The sequence below is a fragment of the Ochotona princeps genome, chromosome 3, assembly GCF_030435755.1.
Source record: "Ochotona princeps isolate mOchPri1 chromosome 3, mOchPri1.hap1, whole genome shotgun sequence".
Lineage (NCBI taxonomy): Eukaryota > Metazoa > Chordata > Mammalia > Lagomorpha > Ochotonidae > Ochotona > Ochotona princeps.
This window is the reverse complement of record NC_080834.1, coordinates 62974534-62996265: the sequence shown is the minus strand read 5'-3', so window position 1 is coordinate 62996265 and position 21732 is coordinate 62974534. Positions and strand designations below refer to the sequence as shown.

The 21732-nt window shown below is 37.4% G+C and overlaps 2 protein-coding genes across 3 annotated transcripts in view; one reads left to right on the top strand and one right to left on the bottom strand.

Annotated features, from left to right (window-relative positions):
- Window positions 1-21732, bottom strand: part of ARL13B (ADP ribosylation factor like GTPase 13B) — a 69775-nt gene that overhangs the window by 25071 nt on the left and 22972 nt on the right. The window lies entirely within an intron of this gene.
- Window positions 17040-17924, top strand: STX19 (syntaxin 19). Its single transcript, XM_004596560.2, has one exon. It carries the CDS (start codon window positions 17040-17042, stop codon window positions 17922-17924), a length of 885 nt encoding a protein of 294 aa, XP_004596617.2.

Below are 21732 nucleotides of genomic sequence, written 5' to 3'. Positions count from 1 at the left end.
AAGAACCTGAGGTCCTGATAGCCCCATGGGAGACCAGCATGAGGCTCCTGGCTCTTGGCTTCAGACTGGCTCAGCCATGGTTATTACAGCCATTAACCAGTTCACTGTCACATGGGAGATTGTCTTACAAAAAAGAACAGAACAAAAGCATAAGCAATAGATCAAAAGGCCCCCCCCCCAAAAAAAAGATTCCACAAACAGAAAAAGGTTACTTCTCATAGCTCACACTCCTACATTATTTACCTTCTTAAACTCAGAATCATAATGTAAATGGCCTCACTGAACATTATTATCATTTTAAACTACAAGTTGCATCATATTTTAAAGGTTCAATATTCACTTTAAGCTTGTAATACATAAGCTCATTTACAAGTTCAATGTGTTAACATGTCCACAAGATATCCTCGGACTCGAATTTCCTGGGACTTGAAGTCATCTCTAATACACTTAGCATAGCATTGGCCATAAAACAAAAATATACTCAATTAGAGGTAAACTAAACAACTAAAATAAATTCTAAAGAAAAAACAATAACTTATTAGAATATGCTACTATATGGCACAGATCACAAGTTGAGTTAACAATGCACTTTGGGTCTATGTCATTTTGTATCCATGGGCTCAACCAAATTTAGATCAAAATATTTTAAAAAAGAAAAAAAAGAATCTGCTCTGAAAATGTAGACTAATTTTCTTATCATTATTCCTAAACAGCACAGTATAAAATCATTTATACAGCATCTACACTGTAAATGAAAATCATCTAGAGATTCATGGTGGGGGTTATATATGGGAGCGTGCAAATATTACATTGCTGAATATAAAACACTGGAGTTTGTCTAAGGTTCTAGCATACCTGAGGTCTCCTAGAACCAATGTCCATTCCAGAAATACCGAGGGACAAGTGTACTGTCTTGGTCAAAGTTTCAAACACTCTGAGACAAAGACAGATACAAATTCTATCTATTTGAAAGGCAGATAGACACAGAGACAGACAGAAAAACAGAGATGCCCCATTTGTTGGTTGATTCTTCAAGTGCCTGCAAAGCTGGGGTGGCAACAGGCCCAAGTAAGGAGCTGGAAATTCAATCCAGGTCTCCCACATTGAGTGGCAGGGACCATGTTATCTGAGGCTTCCCAGGGTGCGCATGAAAGCCAGCATGAGAAGAGGGGCTGGAACTTAAACTCAAGTACCATGATACAGGATGCAGGAGTCACAGGAGGTGGAAAACATCACCATTATACCACTATTACTAACAAAATTAACAGTAATATTACTCAGTTCATTACATATTTTCCAACACCATACTACATGCCTGTCTTGTTCAAATTCAGATCCCAACCAGATACACATCACTATCACTCTAAAATATTTCCAGATCTATATCAGACATCTTCCCTAAATCCCAACATCATCACTTTTCTCCCCAAGATGTTTATAAAACAAATCATCTTTAGAATTTCTCATGCTTGAGATTTGTCTAAAATCTTCCTCATGAGGTCATCTGGCATATATGCCCTGTACTGACTACCTCCGGAAGTAAGCACATAAACTGGAGCCTTTCAGGTTGATATCTTTTGGTAAGCAGGCTTGGTAGTTGGTGTTGGTACTTTGGGGGTATATATTTTAAATGAAAGATGGAATTGCAAACACCACAATCTGGGTACTATAGATATTCACTGCTACTGTATCTAGACCCTCTCAGTGTGAAAACCTAAAGTCGATTTTTTAAAATGAATTCATATGGATTTTTAAAATTTCACATCAAACATTACCAAGGTTTTTTGAGCTTCTTAAATCTCCTTTTAACAGGCTGAAAGTCAGTTCCTAATGACCTATCCATTTGCTTTACCTTCTTATATATCACATTGAATATAATAATGCCAATACTGTCACTAAAAGTATTAAATATTAAGATTTCTTCAGTTATATCTGTCTCTAAGATAAACCCTATCAGAGATACACAACCAAAATACCCAGTTGCAAAAATTACTTGAAATAATCTTTTGTGTGGTTTTGATATTAAACAGATACACAAGCAGGCTATTCTCTTCAGGGTGCTTCTGCTTCTGTAAAGATCATCCATAAAATGCCACTTTTACCAAATTTGAAATCCACACTATAAAAACAAGGTCATTATGAAATGGGCCTTTTTCCTTCCTTTGTCACTCCTTCATTAGGTACTGATTTTCATTCATTTTTACTTCATATTCCTGCTGTTTTGAAACTGGTTGTTGTCTCCTCTTGAAATCCTGGAAACATCGAAAGCCCCAGGTGTGCTTCCTTGTTCTTTTCGGAAAATTCCTCCAATCTTTAAGCAATAGGTTCCTTACCATAAAGCTGGTTGTTAAATCACTGTTTAAGATGCTTCTGCAGGCTTTACCATAAGCTGGACTAAATGAATCTCAAACTCATCAAGGCTGACCAGTCAGGCCTCACATACACAAAAAGGAGGCTTATAACCTACAGCTGTGGCCTGCCACAACAGAACCAGAATTCAACGCTTTCTGCCACAACAGAAACAAATACTGGAGCATAAGTGGAAGGAGAAGAACCAGGTAACTTTAGAAAGAACTGGATAATTCTTGTAATCAGACAAGAGAGTACAACATCCACTTGATCCTTCCTCATATTAATCAATATATAACCCAGCAGCAGCCATGGGCCAGCGAATTATAATTTGCCACACTGATGTGTCCATACCTCAGCTTCTCTTACCTGACTCCATAAAATTTTCCCGGGATCTCCAGTTAGGAAAACAGATTTGGTTTTGGGGTTTTACCTGTCATCATCCTGATTCACCACACAGATAAAGCTTTTCTTTTCCTGTAGCACTTGTGTCACAGTTTGATTTTGCTTTGCATCACATTGTAAGCCTACCTTACTCAATAACAACTTCACACTGGAAACAAACTGTCCGGGGCAAACGCTATTTTAAACGCCACAACTTGGACACTGTGGATAGTCAGTGCTATTGACTGTATGTGGGTATGTGCAGCTGCAACTAAATGGTCATGCATGTGTATTAACACACATCTACTTTTTCTTCTTTAAAAGTCAGCCTATCTGTACACTCAGCTGTTCAGGTAACAACCATCACAATAAAGCCTAGTGTGTTGTCGTGATGGTTGTTACCTTAACAGCTGAAACTTCCCGTAATAACAATCAAGAAATCTTTATTGCTTTCTATAATTGCAAACTGCTTCATTGTTTGGATGTTCTGTCATTTATTAGCCAATCCTAAACAACTTCCGTGTTTCCAGTTTCTGTTTTTAAAAAGATGAGAACTAGACCAGTCTACTGTACATAATTGCAAGCATGGGAACCAGGGCAGGGGCCAGGCCTGGTGGGAGTTAACGTGGGTTGCTCCGACTGGGCTGCAGCTCCCACTGGTTTTCATCAGAGCTGAGTGTGTGGTGGGCAGGATCAGTCTGGACTGCAACACCCATTGGTTTGTGTAGAATACGGGGCTGGAGACAGAACTGATCCCAGCAATTGCAACTACCAGCTTGTACATATGCTGATTGGGGCAACAAACTGTGCTAGAACCTGTACTGAAAAGCACATACCAGAATCAGGTCTGTGATAACCTCAGATGAAGTTTCTGTGGGGATCCCCACAACTGAATCGCTGGACTCAGAACCCCAATCATGGTGAGAATTGCAGGTTCCATGGTCTGATGGTAGAGCGCATGTGTCAGAGCTGGGCCTCCTCAGTGGCTTAGATAGAGCAGTGGACAGCATATCCTGGTGCACATGCAGGATATTGCAGTACACTGGAGCCTGAGGAAGACACCTGGTACCATAACAGAGGATGGAGGACAGAACAAATTGATCAACAACTCCAGCCACATGTTGGCAGTGAATATCTGGGCAAACGGAGGCTCAAATGTGAACAATATCAACCAGTGGATTCTGGAGAGATTTCATCCTGCTTGGAGTGGTGAGACTGGCAGTAATTCAGAACTGCTGAACTGTCAAAACCTTTTGAGCATGACCCTAGGAGCATGCCCCACATTGGTGACGCCGGGAAGGCTGGGAGGCTGGTTGTGGCTTCTCCCCTTATTTCCTGCCTTCTCCCAGATACAGGAAGGAAAAAGAGATAGTGTGGAAATAATGGTCTCATCCATTTTCCTGTAGCCCTTGATCTTTGTATCCTAATCAACTATGTAAAAATCATCAAAAATAAAATAGGTGTGTTAAGGAGTCATTTCGTATTTGAGAGATTCCAAGAAATCGAACTTACAAGTCAAGGAATAAATGAAAATGCAATTTTGACAGATATTAAAAACAATCTGCTTCCTACTGCACTAAAATAATAACAACGCAAAGACAATAATTAAGAAGAGCTCAGAAATTTTGGAGTAGAACAAAAAGTTTCATTTTTATTTTTGCTGTAATGCCTTCTCGGAAAAATTAATTTTGAATTATTACACTGGCATATAAAACCAGCTTAACATATACTGTTGTACCACTTTACTTCATTCATATTGGAAACTACAGAGGATGCTTTGACAATAGGATGCTGGACTCTGCTGTTTTCCAAGCCAGCAATGATGAACATGTGACTGTTTATGAAGAGCTATGCTATAGTAATAATATAGGGGAATTTGGTGGGCGGGAGGGGACTTGAGGAGAGGGTAGGGGAATCCCAGGGCCTATGGAGCTGCATCATAGGATAATAATTTTAAAAGAAGTTAAAATAAAAAATATTAAAAATAATAATAAATAAAAAAGAAGACACTTTAAAATAAAAACAGCAGGCATAGTATAAAGAAAAGTAAAATAGAAGGTTTACAATGCAAGCCCTCTTTTGGCAGTTCTACTTGTGAAATTCTATGATTATCGGAGCCAAGCTCTTATAGGCTTTCCTAAAATAGATTAGAAATCCCTCATTTTAAATTAAAAAAGCAAAAAAGTTTAACATGCAACTTCTTTTTTTTTCCTATTTGATTCTAAATTGTTCTGATGTCCAAAGAAAAGAAAATAACTTTATGCAAATACAAACCCACTTTTTGGAGTAATTTATTTTATATACATAATGTAGGAGTGAATTTACAGAACCTGTGCCAAATATTCTCTGTAGGCAGTTTAACAAGGACTTCCTGTTACCAACTAACTCCATGAAAATGATCTTCCCTTCCTCTAAGAACAGGCGTCCAACAGGCAGAACCGGATTCTCCAGGTGTGAAGTAAGCAATCTACTCTCATTTTATATTAACAGAAAAAGTACAACTTTATCTCTAACGTATTTGACTTCAGTATTTGGCTTTCAATTAACTATATAAAAACCAACCAGAAATTAGCCTGGGACTTGAAAGACAGGCACTTAATTTCATCAAAACATTACTTGAGATGATTTCAGAACGTGCCTCAAAAGCTGAACTCCATCATCGCAGGTGAGAAAACAAAAGGAACCAGAGAGAAAGGTAAATAAATCACTTCTATTTTGTATTGTTTAATGTAAGATACCCACTAACAAAAGTCTGTTTATATGGTGATATTTAAAAAGTGCTCAACAGTCAAGAAAGTAACTTGCTTTATTCAGATTTGGACAGGGCTATTGGCAGCTGATTTATTCATAAATGCTACTGACATACCGAATTAAATGTAGAATGGTTAAAACTAGACACTACAATGAAAAAAAAAAACTTTGGATGAAATAATTTTTAAGGTTTTCAAAACATAGGTTTTCATTTTGGAACCATTAGAAAGTCTGATCTTACAGAAACAACTCAAATTCTTTCATATGCAGAGTAAAAATTAATCATGCTCTGCTTTCTTTAAACAATTCGTACATATTTAACTTTGAATGCAGTCAGATGCTCAAATTTCACATGTATGTTTTACTTTCAATTTAGATAAATTTCTAAGGGTTTAATTAATTTCTTCACAATTCTTGATTCTTCTGAAATTAATTGGAGAAAATCAGAAAGAAATCTTGGAGAAAAAAGGAACATCTTAAAATGTCAACATACTCAGTTTTAGCCAATTTTATTAAAAGTACTTAAATTCACAATTTAACATAAGTATTTTTCAAGATGTCAAATTAATGTAATGTTTAGGTCTGTATCATCTAAAGGAAACGTGTAGATGAGTCAGATACCTACAAAGTTAGCTTATAATTGTTACCATGTTTAAATTTAATAAAATCCAACCTCAGATCATGATAATAACTTTCCAAACTTTTTAACACTAAACAAAAGAAAAAAGCATCTAACTACTATTAGAAAAATATCAGATTATTCAAATTTAGAGAACATACATAATATGCAAAAAAAACTTAGCAAACACCATTATACCCTAATTAAATAACTAGAGAGGTGTCTATTCTAATAAGAATCTCTTCTTTTTAAACTATAGAAATACTGCAAAAATATCTTCACATACAAAAACAAAAGAATTCTCTTATTTTAAAAATAAGGTAACAAAGATATATTTCTCCAAACTCTTTTTTAAATGAATCCATATTAGGTATAGAATGAAAGTTTAATTTTTTCAAAAAAAAGCTATGTAACAATGAACATTTATCCTGGGGCATATTTTAGAGCACAAGACAGTTTTTACATATTTTTTGGTTTCCAGGAATTTTTACTGTAATATGATGGTAAATACTTACTTTGATTGACACAAATTTATTAACCTATTTCCCAGAAGGAATTGCCCAAGTTTATCATAATATGTACCAATAAATATTCAAACTTCCTGTTTTTTAATCATGCTTAGCTCAAAGACAGATATTGCCAACAGAATTCACAATTACTTTGTAGAGCAGTAAAATAAACATGAAAAAAGATGATTTATATTTTAATAGAATTTTTCCAATATTAAGAAAATAAATTTAAGGTATATCATCAGTTTCACCTCGCAGAAGAAGTTAGGTGATTTTGTTCATTATGAACTTCATATTTTATGCCTATATAAATTCTGGCTCTTGTAACTCATACATTTTAATATGCTTATTTGTCTCACTTTGCCTAATATCCTAATTTATGAAGATAGAAGATCAGGAGACTAACTCATTAACCGTTCGACATCCTTATAATCATGTGTACATAACTACTAGAAAATGCAATTAAATACACCATGAGAGTGCATCTGAGTACCTACTTTAAGTCAATTTCAGCAGGAATAAGCAAGGATTAGGGAAACAGTCCCAATTACGTTAATTCCGCAAACACAATCTGCTATCACTTAGGCAAGATGCAGAGATATAGATTCCTCCCTCTTTCTTTAAATCTATACAAAGGCTGTATATAATCTTAAGTGTAAGAGGACAAATTTCAACACTATATAACATTTTAACCTAAGGAGACGAAACTTCCCAAGTGCCAGAAATGAAGAAGGAATGCACACGTAGCTAGAACAAATAGTGGGGCTAAAGCCAACTCTATTATACTGACAGAAGTAAGTACTCTGCCTTAGAGGTCGGTGTTTAGGGTCTGCGGCACATAGGGAACTAAAATCAAGTTTTTAAAAAGTAATAAACCAAGAAAAACAGAACATTATCTATATACAAAGACAGAAAAAACTGTGTCCAGCATTACAGCATAAAGCTAAGTATCCATCAAGCTACAAAAATAATGAGAAAAATTAAGCCTAGATTTATACTACATGTGTACAATGTAGTATCAATCTTGAGTTCTAAGCAGTAAAACATCACAAAAATAGCCTCAGAATATATCCACAATTTGTCAGGGTACTCCAAGAATTCCTGTAAAATAGAATGTTCTAATATACATTAGTGGAAGAGTTTAATTATTGTACTTGCCCAGAAATGACACTGTGGCGTGTGGGCTAAAATGCAGCAATACGAGCATCTCACAACACAGTGCCAATTCAAATCCCAGAGACACTGCTTCCAACCCAGTTTCCTGTTGTGCCAGGGAAGGCAGCGCATGATGGTCCAAGTCAGAAGGCCTCTCTGCACCTTCATGAAAGACCTAGATGGCGTTCCTGGGCTCCATGCTCTTGTCCTGGCTTCAGACCAGCCCACTCTACCTAGTTGCTGTATCCATTTAGAGAATGAATCGGTAGTTCACTGTTACGAACGCTGTTATGTCTCTCTCTCTTCCCCTCCCTCCCTCTCTCTCTCTCTCTCTGTTGCTCTGCCTTTAAAATAAACAAAACCTAAACATGATACTTAAAGTAAATGAAACCTTAAAAGAAATACACTTGCCAACCTCCAGTAGAATAGCCTCAGCAATCTATTAGTGAGAAACAAGAAACAACCTAACACTTTTAAAGGATCTTTAACAAAAATATTTTTAAATGTCAAAAAAGAATAAATGAAGATCTAGCATTCATAAACTACGATGAGTACACCACAGACATATTGACTTTATATAAACATCATATGTACACAATGATATATAGCACTCAAAGGAAATCTGATTCAATTTCCAAGTTTTTCCTTTAACATCAGTATCATGGAAATTCAGAAGATTGTTTTTGCCAGTATATTCATTCAAATTAATGAACATAAACTGAAAGCTAATATTTTTTTAAAGAATTCCTTAAAGTACCTTTCATTTGGATATAAAAATGTAGCACTGCCTCAGAAAATTGTTCTTTGAAGACAAGGTCCAGGAAAAGGTGTCACAGTCAAGTTCCCTGGTTTCCAAAATCTGTGACAGTGACATTCATTTTCCTAAAGGTGCTTTACAAAGGTATGTTGTATTACAATATCACTTTGAAATATTTTTAACTTACTGAACTCTAACGCTTCAGAAAAACTTTTATTACATTGATAATTTATTCCTATTAAGAAAAAAGGTCCATCTCATCATAAAAAAAAAAGTTAGCATTAGTTGTTTGAGAATCTGTTCCTAGCCACGCAATCAAAGCAGAAAGTTCAAAACATTACAGTTCTTGAGAACTGTGAAACTTAAAGACTGGTAAATACTACTTTTTCACTATATAAGCACAAACATAGTTTAATTTTATAAACACAAATAAGATTTTGTTTTGATATTGTTTTCTCTCACACACAGCTCTGATTACTTTCCCCATAATGTCAGGAGTTCAAGTCAGTTTAAAACATGTACACACAACAAATCTGCTATAGACATTGAAGGCTTCGGAATTTTAGTCAGAAGCTACTGCAAGAAGAGGAAACAAAGTTCTAGGTATAAATAAGAAAGATGAACACTTCACACCCTATCTATCCTCTTTCAGATTATGATTGAATTGAAGTAAATAAAAATCCCAGTGTCCCAGTATCAAGATTCAAAATTATACTTAAAATTAAGTAAATTCGATCTACTTATTTGAGAGAGAAACTGCCTGCAAAAGCTAGGGTCACGCCAGGCTGAAGCTGGGAACTGAGAGCTGTGGAAGAGGAATGTCTGAGCCACCACTATTCTCCTACCCACCACGGTCTGCCTGCGTTCCCAGCAGCTAAAGCTGCAAAGTCAGAGCCTGCGGTCAACAGAAGGCGTCTCACAGGCCCCTTGACCACTAGTCTAGATACCTGTTTAAGAATTCAAAATTTGTTAAGAGACTTTCTGAAATGTACCTCTGTGATATCAGAACTTAAATCTTTTTTTAGTGCTGCAAAGAGTTTAATTTGGTCAAATTATGATAAAGATTCTAATAAAGTTGCAAATAACAGAAGTATTTTTATCTAATTTATATATTATCTAGTGGAATCTTCCTTTAGGATGAAAACCATAAAACAATATTTGATAGAAATCAAACTCATTTATAGTATTTTTGCATTTCACTAGGATAATCTACTTCTGCTCATTATAGAACAGGGTACTGAATATATTTACAATCAGATAAAATATGTAAAAGTAAGCTCTGCCACCTTTTAATTGTGCACCCTCTGGCAAGTAATTTCAAACTAATACATAAAGGACTACATACATATATTATATATATACTAATACAAACACATGTATGTGTGTGCTACATATGTATATTAATATACATGAACTGTATAAGAAGACTAGCATACTGGGAACCAAAGGTGCTAGGCAGTATTGCACCTCAGGGAAAAAAGTAGGGCTCACAAATTTTTAAATACACCTCCAAAATATGATTCTAGGTTTTCCTACTTTTGCCTGTACTTGTCATGTCTTCATAAATCTAAATGCCAGAGGGCATGGCCCGGTAGCCTAGTGGCTAAATACTTGCCTTGCATGCGCCGAAATCCCATATGGGTGCTGGTTCATCTCCTGGATGCTCTACTTTACATCTAGCTGCCTGCTTTTGTTCTGGGAAAGAAGTAGAGGATGGCCCAAAGCCTGCTCCCACTGAGAGATCTGGAAAAAGCTCCAGGCTCCCAGTTTTGGATTAGCTCTGGTTGTTGCAGCCACTTGGGGAGTGAACCAAAGGACAGAAAATCTTTCCCTATGTCTCTCCTCTGTAAATCTGACTTTCCAGTAAAAATAAATCTTTTAAGATTTATATATATTTATTTATATTATATAATATATATTATATGTATATATATTATATGTATATATATATATATATATATATATATAGAGAGAGAGAGAGAGAGAGAGAGAGAGAGAGAGGAGAGAGAGACAAAGAGGAAGATTTACTGTCTGATGATTCACTCCCCATGTGACCGCAATGGCCAGAGCTGCACCAATCTAAAGCCAGGAACTAGGAGTTATTCCGGGTCTCCCACACAGGTGCAGGATCCCAAGGCTTTGCACCATCCTTGACTGCTTTCTCCAGCAACAAGCAGGGAGCTGGATGGGAAGTGGTGCCACTGGGATTAGAACCAGCGCCCATATGGGATCCTAAACATTCAAGGCAAGGACTTGAGCTGTTAGGCCACCACGCCAGGCCCAAATAAATCTTTTTTTTTTTTTTTTTTTAATTAAAATACCAGAAAACTAACTGGTAACGTCCTCTAAGGGACTATACCATTGTGATAATATTGGAAAAATAGCAGGAGGGGAAAATGAGAAGGGGGAAAGGGAGGAAGATGAACCCCTATATCTATAAAAAGGCATTGCAGAAAACAGTAAAACGTGTTAAAATAAAAAAGAAAGATGAAGAAAATATAAAAGCTAAAGATGTTTTCAATCAGATTTGAAAGAAACCCAAACTTATAAATATATGGATTTCTAGACTAAAAAGATTCACTAAATGGAGAGCAAATACATTTTAAAAGGATGCCTCGGGTCACAGGACTGTGAATTGAAGAGAAGGAACAAATATAACGGCTAAGAGTTTAATGAAAGAAAATGCTAAAAAACAAAACAACAACAACAACAAAAAAAAACAGGAAGGTGTTTAGAGCAAGTTAAATCCACATTTTTCATTGCACAAATTAAATGTAGTATGTAGGGGCCAGCACTGTCAGTACAACTACCGCCAGCCACACTGGCACCCCATTTGGGCACTGGCTGCTGTCCTGTTCCTATCCAACTGAAAAGCGGAGCAAGACAGCCCAACTCCTTGGGCCTCTGCATCCATTCGGGAGACCAGAAGAAGTTTCTGGCATCTGGCAGCTAGCTCAAGATTGTTCCAGCCCTGGCCATTAGGGGAGCTGAACCCGCTGATGAAGATCTTCCTCTCTCCTCCTCCCCTTCATCCTCCCCTTTTCCTCCTCTCTTTGTAACGCTGCCTTACAATAAATAAAAGTGTCTTTTTTGTTTTTAAGGTACTGTCTAAAAACTAAAAACACATAAGCTTAAAATAACTGGATTAGGGGAAAGAGAACTGAAATTGGGATGTGATACAAGTTGGGAGGCATCAGTTAAGAAGGTACTTCCAACAGTTCTTGGGAAAATGGAATTAAAAATAATTTTATTTGCATACAAAAAGTTTGAGATCCATGCTACCGATATCATCAAAAAGTTCGTGGAAATGTGTGTTATGAAACTACTTTGCATGCAATTAAACATTTTTTCATTCCAAAAACCTCTAAATTCCATCTTCTGTGAGATTCTGAAAATAGTCTAACATACAATGCTATCTGTCTTGAAGTGACTTGACATCTTAAATTGTTCCTATATATATATAATTTAAGGAAACTAAAAGTTCGATGTAAAAACTAACAAAAATGTTTACTGTTATATAGCAAAAAAGTAAGATATCTTAAAATACTTTGAAAAGGAATTATTTTCAGCACTAATAATACTACTAGAAAGAGTACCTAGATAACAACAATGATAAACCATGCTAAAGTGAATAAAGAAGCGAGCTGCTGAAGACAATTATTCCTGTAATTACCTCTATACTGGAAAGAGAATGACTCTATCAGAGCTCTATACTGAATGATGGGTAGTAACTACTTTCACAAAACCGTCATTTGAGAAAAGGTTTTAGTTTTTTAAAAAGACATATTTACTTACTTAAAAGGCAGAATTACAGAGACAGGGAAAGACAGAGCAAGAGAGATAGACCTTTCATCCACTTTTAAGTGGTCTCAATCTCTGGGGCTGGGACAGACCCAAGCCAGGAACTCCACCTGCTTCTGCCACGTGGATGACAGGACTGCACAAACTCAAGCCATCCTCTGCTGCTTTCTGAGGCACATCAGCAAGGAGCTAGATCGGAAGCAGAGCAGCCTGTGCTCAAACTCCTGCCCATATGGCATGGCATTTGGCGAGTACATGAGAAAACAGGAGCTCTATTTCTCTAGTAACTTAAAATCAAAGGCATACAGACTATGCCAGTTATATAACATACATTCTGTGATATTTACTTTGTTTAACTTCATAAAGAGTGTGGTATATTTTATACTATCCAATATATCTTATTTATTGTCTTGGGGCAAAGAACCTTGCCAACTCTTAACTTTCCCAAAAGAAAAATGAGAAAATTAATTAGTTAACCCAAAGGACTGATTTCAGATTCAAATTCACCTCTGCTTTGGGCAAGAGCAGAGGATTACCACTCACCGCCACTGGTTTTGGTTAGTTGAGGAGTTGTAAGCGAATGATTTCACATGTACAGTATTTATGCCTATTTCTACCTTCCCATTCTGCTGACTTTCACATTCACCAGCTCTCCAAGTGACCAGCATGGAGAACAGAGCCCTTTGAAAGCTCATCATGGACATGAAACTAAATGTTAAACCTCTTAAATGGCAAATTGAACTGTTTCACAAATCCAAGAATATTTCTAATTGGTATTTCATACAAATGAAAATTTTTACTAATTATAATCAGGTATAACTAATTAATCATACATAGCATATTATTCACAAGCTAAATTGCTTAGCACGATTTAGAGATAAAAATATAACGAGAATAGAAACAGTAACATGCTGATGTAGTACAACATATTTGCTCCATTTTGCTTATTTCCTAGTTATATGGAAAAAGAATAAAAATGCATTTTTAGAAGGCATGTCCATTAAGTAGATCAATAACTACTCTCTCCGTGTGTGTGTGTGTATAGATATATATAAGATTTCCTTATTTATATGAAAGGCAGAACTACAGAGGAAGAAACAGAAATATTCCAACTATTGGCTCACTCTCCAATAGAACAAAAACAGGATAAAGCCAGGAGCGTGGGATTCTTGCCAGATCTCCCACAAAGGTGACAGGGCCTCAGCACTTAAGCCATCTTCTGCCACTTTTCCAGGCTTATTAATAAGGAGTGTATCAAAAGTGGAACAGCTAAGATCAAAATAGCACTCACATAGGATGCCAGTGTGACAGGTGGTGACCTAATGTGCTACACCACAACACTGGCCCCAATAACTATTGTCTTATATGGGTCCACTATCTTAATATTCAAATTTGGCAGTCCTTTTTATGTTACTTTCTTAGGCTCCCCCCACATACATCTGTTTAAACCTTTATTATTTTTTTCCATTGGAAAGGCAGATACACAGAGAGAAGAGACAAAGATCTTAGTCCACTGGTTTACTTCCCAAGTGGCTGCAACAGCTGGAGCTGAGCCAATACAAAGCCAGGAGCCAGGAGCTTCCTCCGGTCGCCAATACAGGTGCAGGGTCCCAAAGCTTTGAGCTGTCCTTGATTGCTTTCCCCGGCCACAGGCAGGGAGCAGGATGGGAAGGGGAGCATCTAAGACATGAACCTGTGCCAACATGGGATCCCGGCACTTGCAAGGCGAGGACTTCAGGCACTAGGCTACCACTCTGGGCCTCTTAGGTTCCTTTTCATCTTTTTAATTTTTTTTTTTTTTTTTTTTGGAAAGGCAGATATTCAGAGAAGAGGAGAGAGGGAGGAATATCTTCCATTCAGTGGTTTACTCCCCAAGTGGCAGCAATGGCCGGAGCTGAGCCAATCCGAAGCCAGGAGACTGGAGACTCTTCTGAGTCTCCTGAATGAGTGCAAGGTCCCAAGGCCCCGGGCTGTCCTCAACTGCCTAACCAGGCACAAGCAGGGAGTTGATGAGAAGCAGGGCCACCAGGATTACGACCAGTGCCCACATGGGATTTCGGCTGGTGCAAGGCAAGGACTCCAGCCGCTAGGCTACCGTGCCAGACCCAACACTTAGGTTCCTTTTAACCAAACTTACTTTTGGAAGATTTAGTATGATACTATTTCTTCCCCTCATTTTGAAAAATCATCAACTTCAGTTAGTTCTTCCAAAGGATAAAAAGTTGTTCCTTCCACATAAAATAGACTTTTGAGAGTAAGATGATCAAGGGAGAGGGGAAAGGTAGAGAGGTGGCAGCAGGGAACTCTTTCCAATTCACAAGTCCATTACATGTCTAAATTATCCCAAGGGAACTTTTTGTTTTCATTTTTAGTACACAACATCAGTGATAAAGACTATGAGCTACTAGAATACTTAAAATATTTATACTCTAAGTACATTATCAAAAACCTGCTTTTAAAATGCTCAGCGTAACTACAAATTAAATTTTCTGAGCAAACTTTTAATATCTGTAAAGTGCTTTTTCTGTCAAAAACAGATTTCAAGGTCTTATCCCTTGTGATCGGGTTTCTTTCCAAACCACTTAAATAACCTAATTGCTTATTTTCAGGACTCACCCTAGATAATCTCTTTATAGTACCTAGCACCCCTGAAAAAGGCTTTATAGCATACTAAAGAGTTCTTAAGAGTTCTTTATAGCATACTAAAGAGTTCTCCATTCTATCAAAATTCAAAACTTAACTTATCATTAACACATTAGTTACAGTACTTAAACTAAAACCTCAATTTCATAATCTCTAAAAGACAGATCATGATAGGGTAAACTAACAGCTAAAGTCCTCGCCTTGCATGCACAGGCATTCCATCTGGGTGCCAATTCGTGTCCTAGATGTTATACTTCCCTTCCAGCTCCCTGCTTGTGGCTTGGGAAGGCAGCGGAGCACCTCCTAAAACCTTGGGACCCTGCACCTGCACAGGAGGCCTTAGAGGATGCTCCTGGTTCCTGGATTCGGATTGGCTCAGCTCTGGCCATTACAGCCACTTGGGAAGTTAATCAGCAGACGGAAGATCTTTCTCTCTGTCTCTCCTTTTCTCTGTAAATCTGACTTTCCAATAAAAATAAATAATAAATCTTAAAAAAAAGAGCGATCATGATATTCAGAGTTGGGAGAAGAGAGAAACAAATCGGAAAAAAGAAAATGATGAAGAAAAAAACAAAAAAGAGAAAAACCAGGAATTGGCAGGTCCTGTAGTACAGTGGTTTGACGTGCTGCTTGTGGTGCCAGCATCTCAGAGAAGTGCCAATTTGAGTCTTGGCTGCTCCACTTCAAACCCAGAAGATGATGGTCCAAGTATTTGGGCCCTGTCATCCATCTGGAAGACCCAGATGAAGTTCCAGGGTCTTGCATTTAGATTGGTCCACACCTGGCTGTTGTAGCCATGTGGCGAGTGAGCCAGCAGAGGGAAGATCTGGGTGGGCACTGAAGAAGTGAACTACAGAAAGGAGATTCATTCTCTCTCTCCCCTCTTCCTTTCTCTTTTTCTGCTTGCCCCCTCTTCTGCCTGTACAATAAACAAAATAATATTCTAATCATGAAAGACATTGCTAAGTTCTCTCCTAGAATCATGAATTAAATTGTGTATATTTACCAAAATTAGTATATTTTTATCATTACAAAGACCAAATTAACCAAGATCAGTACCTCTAAAATAAAATAGTTTCAGAGTCTAAAAATCAGTCCTACGGGACAATACTCTGCCAGCTCTGCTTTCAGACCCGAGATGGTCACCCCAAGAATCTGCTGAATCTATCTGGACAGTAAGAGGTTGGGCTCTATGCATGGTACCTGCTTGCAATGAAACAATCATGACTTGAGTTGAACTGTAACACTGCAACAAGGTGGAGGAATCCATCATGGGGGGAGAGCAGGGGGAAGGGTTGGGTGAACCCCAGAGCCTATAAAACTGTGTCATAAAATGAAATTTTTAAAAATCAGTCCTAAAAATTGAAGGCATGGTCAAAAACACCCTTTATCATGGGTGGGTGCTTGGCATAACAATTAACATACTTCTCAGAATGCCTTCATCTCTTATCAAAGTATCTGGTTTGAGTTCTTTGCTTCTAATTCAGCTTCTTGGAAAGGTGCACCCTGGAAAGTAACAGATGATAGTTCAAGTACTTGGGTCCCTGCCACTTACATGAGAGGCTAAGATTAAGCTCCAGGACCCTAGCTTCAGCGTGACCCAACCCTGGCTATTACCAGCATTTACAAGTAAACCATAATAAGAAAGATTATTTTTTCTGCTGTCTGCCTTTCCTCTGCATTTCAAATAAAATATACCCTTCCCCCCCCCGAAAAAAAACCTTTATCTAGTAACTGCCATGAGAAAGACCACAATCACAATATTGAAGAACTAATTTTTTGGCAATTACATCTCTAACACTAATTTCTTACCCAATGCACTCAACTAAATAACACTCATGTAACCCTATTATCCAAAGTAATTTACAGATTATATTACTTAATTTTCCCTATTTCAGCAATCTTTATGAGAAAAATTTTATCAATGTTTCTAACTTTTAACCTCCTAATGGAAAAATGCACAATCTTTGTGCTGCAAGATAGCTATATCAAGCCGTACGCTATCAGGAAACATAACAAATTACTCTTTGTTCAGCACCACCACTTTTTGTTTCTTAGGGAGAAAGGAAAGATGAAAGATCGACTCCAAGAACTAAAGCAGAGAACAAAAGAAATTGAACTTTCTAAAGAGAACCATGTACCAACAGCAGAAGCAGAAGAACAAGGAGTATTTCCACAGCAAGCTGTTATTTATGAAAGAGAGCCTATAGCTGAGAGACAACTATACGAAATCCAAAAACTACAAGACAGTATTAATGATTTAACAGATGACGTTCAAAGATTTGGACAGCAACAGAAAAGTCTTGTGGCTTCAATGAGGAGGTTTAGTCTACTTAAGAGAGAGTCTAGCATCACAAGAGAGATAAAAATGCAAGCAGAACACATTAACAGGGGCTTGGATGCTTTGGTCAAAGAGGTCAGGAAGTCAGAGGCTGAAAACGGTCCATCCTCTGTGGTCACAAGGATACTTCAATCTCAGCATGCTGCAATGTTCCGCCATTTTCAACAAACCATGCTTGTATACAATGACACAATAACAGCAAAGCAAGAGAAGTGCAAGACATTTATTTTCCGTCAGCTTGAAGTTGCTGGAAAGGAGGTGCCTGAAGAAGAAGTTAATGACATGCTTCAACAAGGAAAATGGGAAGTTTTTAGTGAAAGCATACTCACTGAAATCAATATCACTAAAGCCCAACTCTCAGAGATTGAACAGAGACACAAGGAACTTGTTAATTTGGAGAACCAAATAAAGGACTTAAGGGATCTTTTCATTCATATATCTCTTTTAGTAGAAGAACAAGGAGAAAGCATCAACAATATCGAAATGATGGTGAACAGTACAAAAGAATACATTAGCAACACTAGAGAAAAATTTGGACTAGCTGTAAAATACAAAAAAAGAAATCCTTGCAGGGTATTGTGTTGTTGGTGCTGTCCATGCTGTGACTCAAAATAAAGGAACTGTTTCACTTTGTGTCCCAGCTTTCAGGGAAAGGATGGACCATCTCAGGGATTTTTTTTTCTTCATTTCACAGAGCCATTCATAAACTGTTCATCATTGTTATACTGTAACTCTTCAACCTTTACCCACTTCAAATGCAGAAAACTTCCAAAATTTATTCTTTTGAGAATATTTAGGCAGTTGACAGTTAAATTATAGAAGACCTCAAAGGGTGCTATAATTTGTTAAAAAAAAAAAAAGTCAGGCAATGTAGAACCTGCATCAAATCTTTGATCCTCAAGCAGATAAAATCTCAATGGTCAATAGATACTGGTAAAACACAAATTGAATCAGTAACTAGAACATAAGTCTAGCTTAAGGCCTAAAAAGGTGAGTAGAGGCACCAATTGCTTGGGTTTTAAATGTTTATTTTGTTTACTTAAAAGACAATGTAAATGAGAGAAAGGCGCACGGCGTGGGGGGGGGGGGGGGAGGACGGACTGAGAGAGAGAGAGAGATGGATTGAAAAAGATCAGCCATCGGCTGGTTCATTCCCTAAACTGCCATGATGGGTAAGGATAGGCCAGGCCAAAGCCAGCAGCCAGGAATAACACTCAAGTCTCCCACATGAGTGATGGGGTCAAAGTACCCGGACCCAATTCCACTGTCTGTCTAGCCTCATTAGCAAATAGCTGGATTGGAATCATAGCAGTTAGGACTCAAACCAGTGCCAACTCCAGGCATTATTTGAATGTGAGTCTATATAGGATGCTGTAATCTAGAGTACAGGGCCTGACTGTGCTCTACAAAGGCACTGTAAAGTCAACTATATCCTGTTTTGCCACGATTTTGTGATGATACCAGACCCTAACTATAAGTTAGGGACAAGCTTGAACTCACAAAGCGGAGATTTTGAAATTCATACTTTACTGGAGAAAAACAGATAAATGTAAACACTAGATAATGTTAAGTTCTGGGCGGAGACTTAAAATAAGGATGAAATAGAGACTATGAGAAGGGATTTTTATGTTGGGTACTCAGCGATGGCCACATCAAAGGAATTATGAGTATTTGGTGAAGACCCGAATGATAAGGACAAGGGATGATATATCACAGGCAGGAGACAAAAATTAGTACAAAGGCCACAAGAAAGCGGAGACATACTCTGTTGAAATGAAAATGACAGCAGAGATGCAGCATATCAAGAACAAAACAATGAGGTAAGAGAGGATGTTAAGTTCACCAACAGTTAGACTTAACGCTTTGTAAGTCATGAAATTAAGTCTGAAGTCCACAGCAAGTATAACACAAAGGTCTCAGACCTTCAGGTTGGAAGATATAACATCATAACTTACACCAGGCTAAGATCACTTTGTCTGCTTTGGATACCTGAATCAATAGTACAGGAAATAAAAAAGCTAATGCAGTGGTAAAGGGTTAATATGTGATGAAGGCTAAAATGGCAGGGAGATGGTTACAGGGGTGTAGCAGTTACTAATTTCCAATAATTCTACAGTAAACAAAGTATGAAGAAGTTACTATTATCATATTAATAAGAATAATTAAGCACTTAAGGTCAACTAACCTGTTCCAAGTCACAGAAACTGTATAGGAAAGAGACTCTGGAACTCCCTCAGCCTCATTCCAGAAACAGTTCTTACATACTATCACAGTAACACTAAAATTAGATTAATATGTATTAATCTTAAGAGGTAGATTCTACAAGATGCTTAGCAGTTGGTGATACCATTTACTGAAACTGAAAAGACGGATCCATGTGTCAGAGTTAGTGGTGAGAAAGCAGTCAAGCATTCATTTTAGCCAAGAGAATCTGAAATAACTACAAGACATACATGTACACATCTCTACATTAGCTATAGTAGTTAGGAGTTCTTGGGATGTCAGGACAAGAAATATGGGTTTGGTTGATCTGAATTAATACATGCTACGTAAAGGCTGGGTGAGTTTTAGGATGATAACCCGAAAAGGTATGTAGATGAATAAATGGCAAGTACAATCAAGTAATCTAAAAGTTAGGATTAAAGCAGAACAGTAAGTAAAAGAGACAGAATGGAAAGGAAGAAAGGTAGAAAACCAAAAACATTATACTTAAATACAACAGAATTTTAAAGAAAAAAATAAAACTGGAGGGCACCAAAAACACAGTTACAATGGATTTGACAACATGGAAACAAGGGCTGACTCCAACAAGAGCAGTCTCAAGGAATTTTAAGAAGGAAAACACAAGCAGAACATGTTAAGAGTCACATAAAGAAATACAGCAGCCACTACAGATAGTTCTTCGAAATAGTTTGAATAGAGCACCATAAAGAAGAATCCATAACTTTTTAAGAAGTATATGAATTTAATATATATCAAAAACTTAAAAATAAGAAATCTAAGAGCATGTTCTGCCAGTGAGAATGAACTTACTGTAAGAGACTCCTGATGTAAGAAATGGAATGAGGTAAGTGTGGAGGTACAGTGCGCTAAGCTACCACTTGGAATGCCTACATTCTGTGTCAGAGTCTGAGATGATGGAGTCATGCCTCCACTTCTGATCCAGCTTCCTGACAGAACATGTGGAAAGCCGTCTGCTTCCAACAAATGAAACTACACATTTTTCCCCTTCAAGATTTACTCATATATTTAAAGTAAGACTATTCACAGAGAATGAGATCATCCAACTGCTGGTTCATTCCCCAGATGGATGCAATGGCCAGAGTTAAGCCAGGCCAAACCCACAAGCCAGGAGCTGCGTCCGACACTCCCACATGGATAGCAGGGGCCCAAACAATTGAGCCATTTTCTACTGCTTTCCACGCCATCAGAAGTGGAACAGCCAGGACACAAACCAGCATCCATATGTGATGCCAGCATCACAGGCGGCAGGAAAAATGAGAACCCTGTGTGACTGTCACCTTAAAATAACATGAGTAAAGAATATATTAACTGAGAACACAACAGGATGGAGATGGGGAAAGAGCAGTCATTTAGGGAGAAGAGTACGAAATACTATGAGAAAGGTAACGGGATAAAAGTTGGTCAACAGGGCCTACCTGAAACAGGTGGACATGTAAATAAGGTGAGACAGTGGCCTTGGGTTTTCAGCCAATGTTTGCTGCTTAGGCGGTAGCACAAAAGGTGCAGACAGTGGTTCACACCAAGTCAGTGGCTTCTCAAGGCATGTACAATGGAAGGAAAAATGGATCAGGAAAGTTTGGATAAATTTGAAGGAATAGATTTATATATGTAATAAACATAATATATCACACTCTGAAATTTAATTTAAAAAATATAAAGAAAGTAACTGAGCCTTTTACTGTTGTCCAGTATCACTGATGAAAAATGTTTTACTTGCTTTTCATTTTCAAACATTTAAGGAATATTAAAAATAAGTATCTCCATAACTAACTAGACATTTCTCACTCTCAAACATTTCACTAATTTGAGCCAATAATCATATAGGTCATCCACAGACAATCCCAGAAGCATAACACTCCAGCTTCTCTGTTAAAAGACTTTCTCTGTTAATTCTCTAGTCACAGCTCTTAATATGAAAGAATGGCTCCATATAGGTAGTTTTATTGTGAACATCCATTTGTGAAGTTTTGTAAAATTCGGTCAAAAGTTAAATTGGACAATACAACTGTACAGAAACGGGGATAGTATCTAATGAGAAAGTGATATCATTCCAATAGTTCAAATGTGCCAACATAACTAGAATTATTATTGTCCTGGGAGGAAATCTTAGCCTGTGCAGTTGCCAGTTATTCTGGTTTATTCAGGAGATTCAACTGTAAGAAGGAGAGGAATTATTACT

What these genes read in the sequence shown, in the direction of transcription:
- STX19 (XM_004596560.2), top strand. Translation starts at nt 17,040, where the DNA reads ATGAAAGATCGACTCCAAGAACTAAAGCAGAGAACAAAAGAAATTGAA.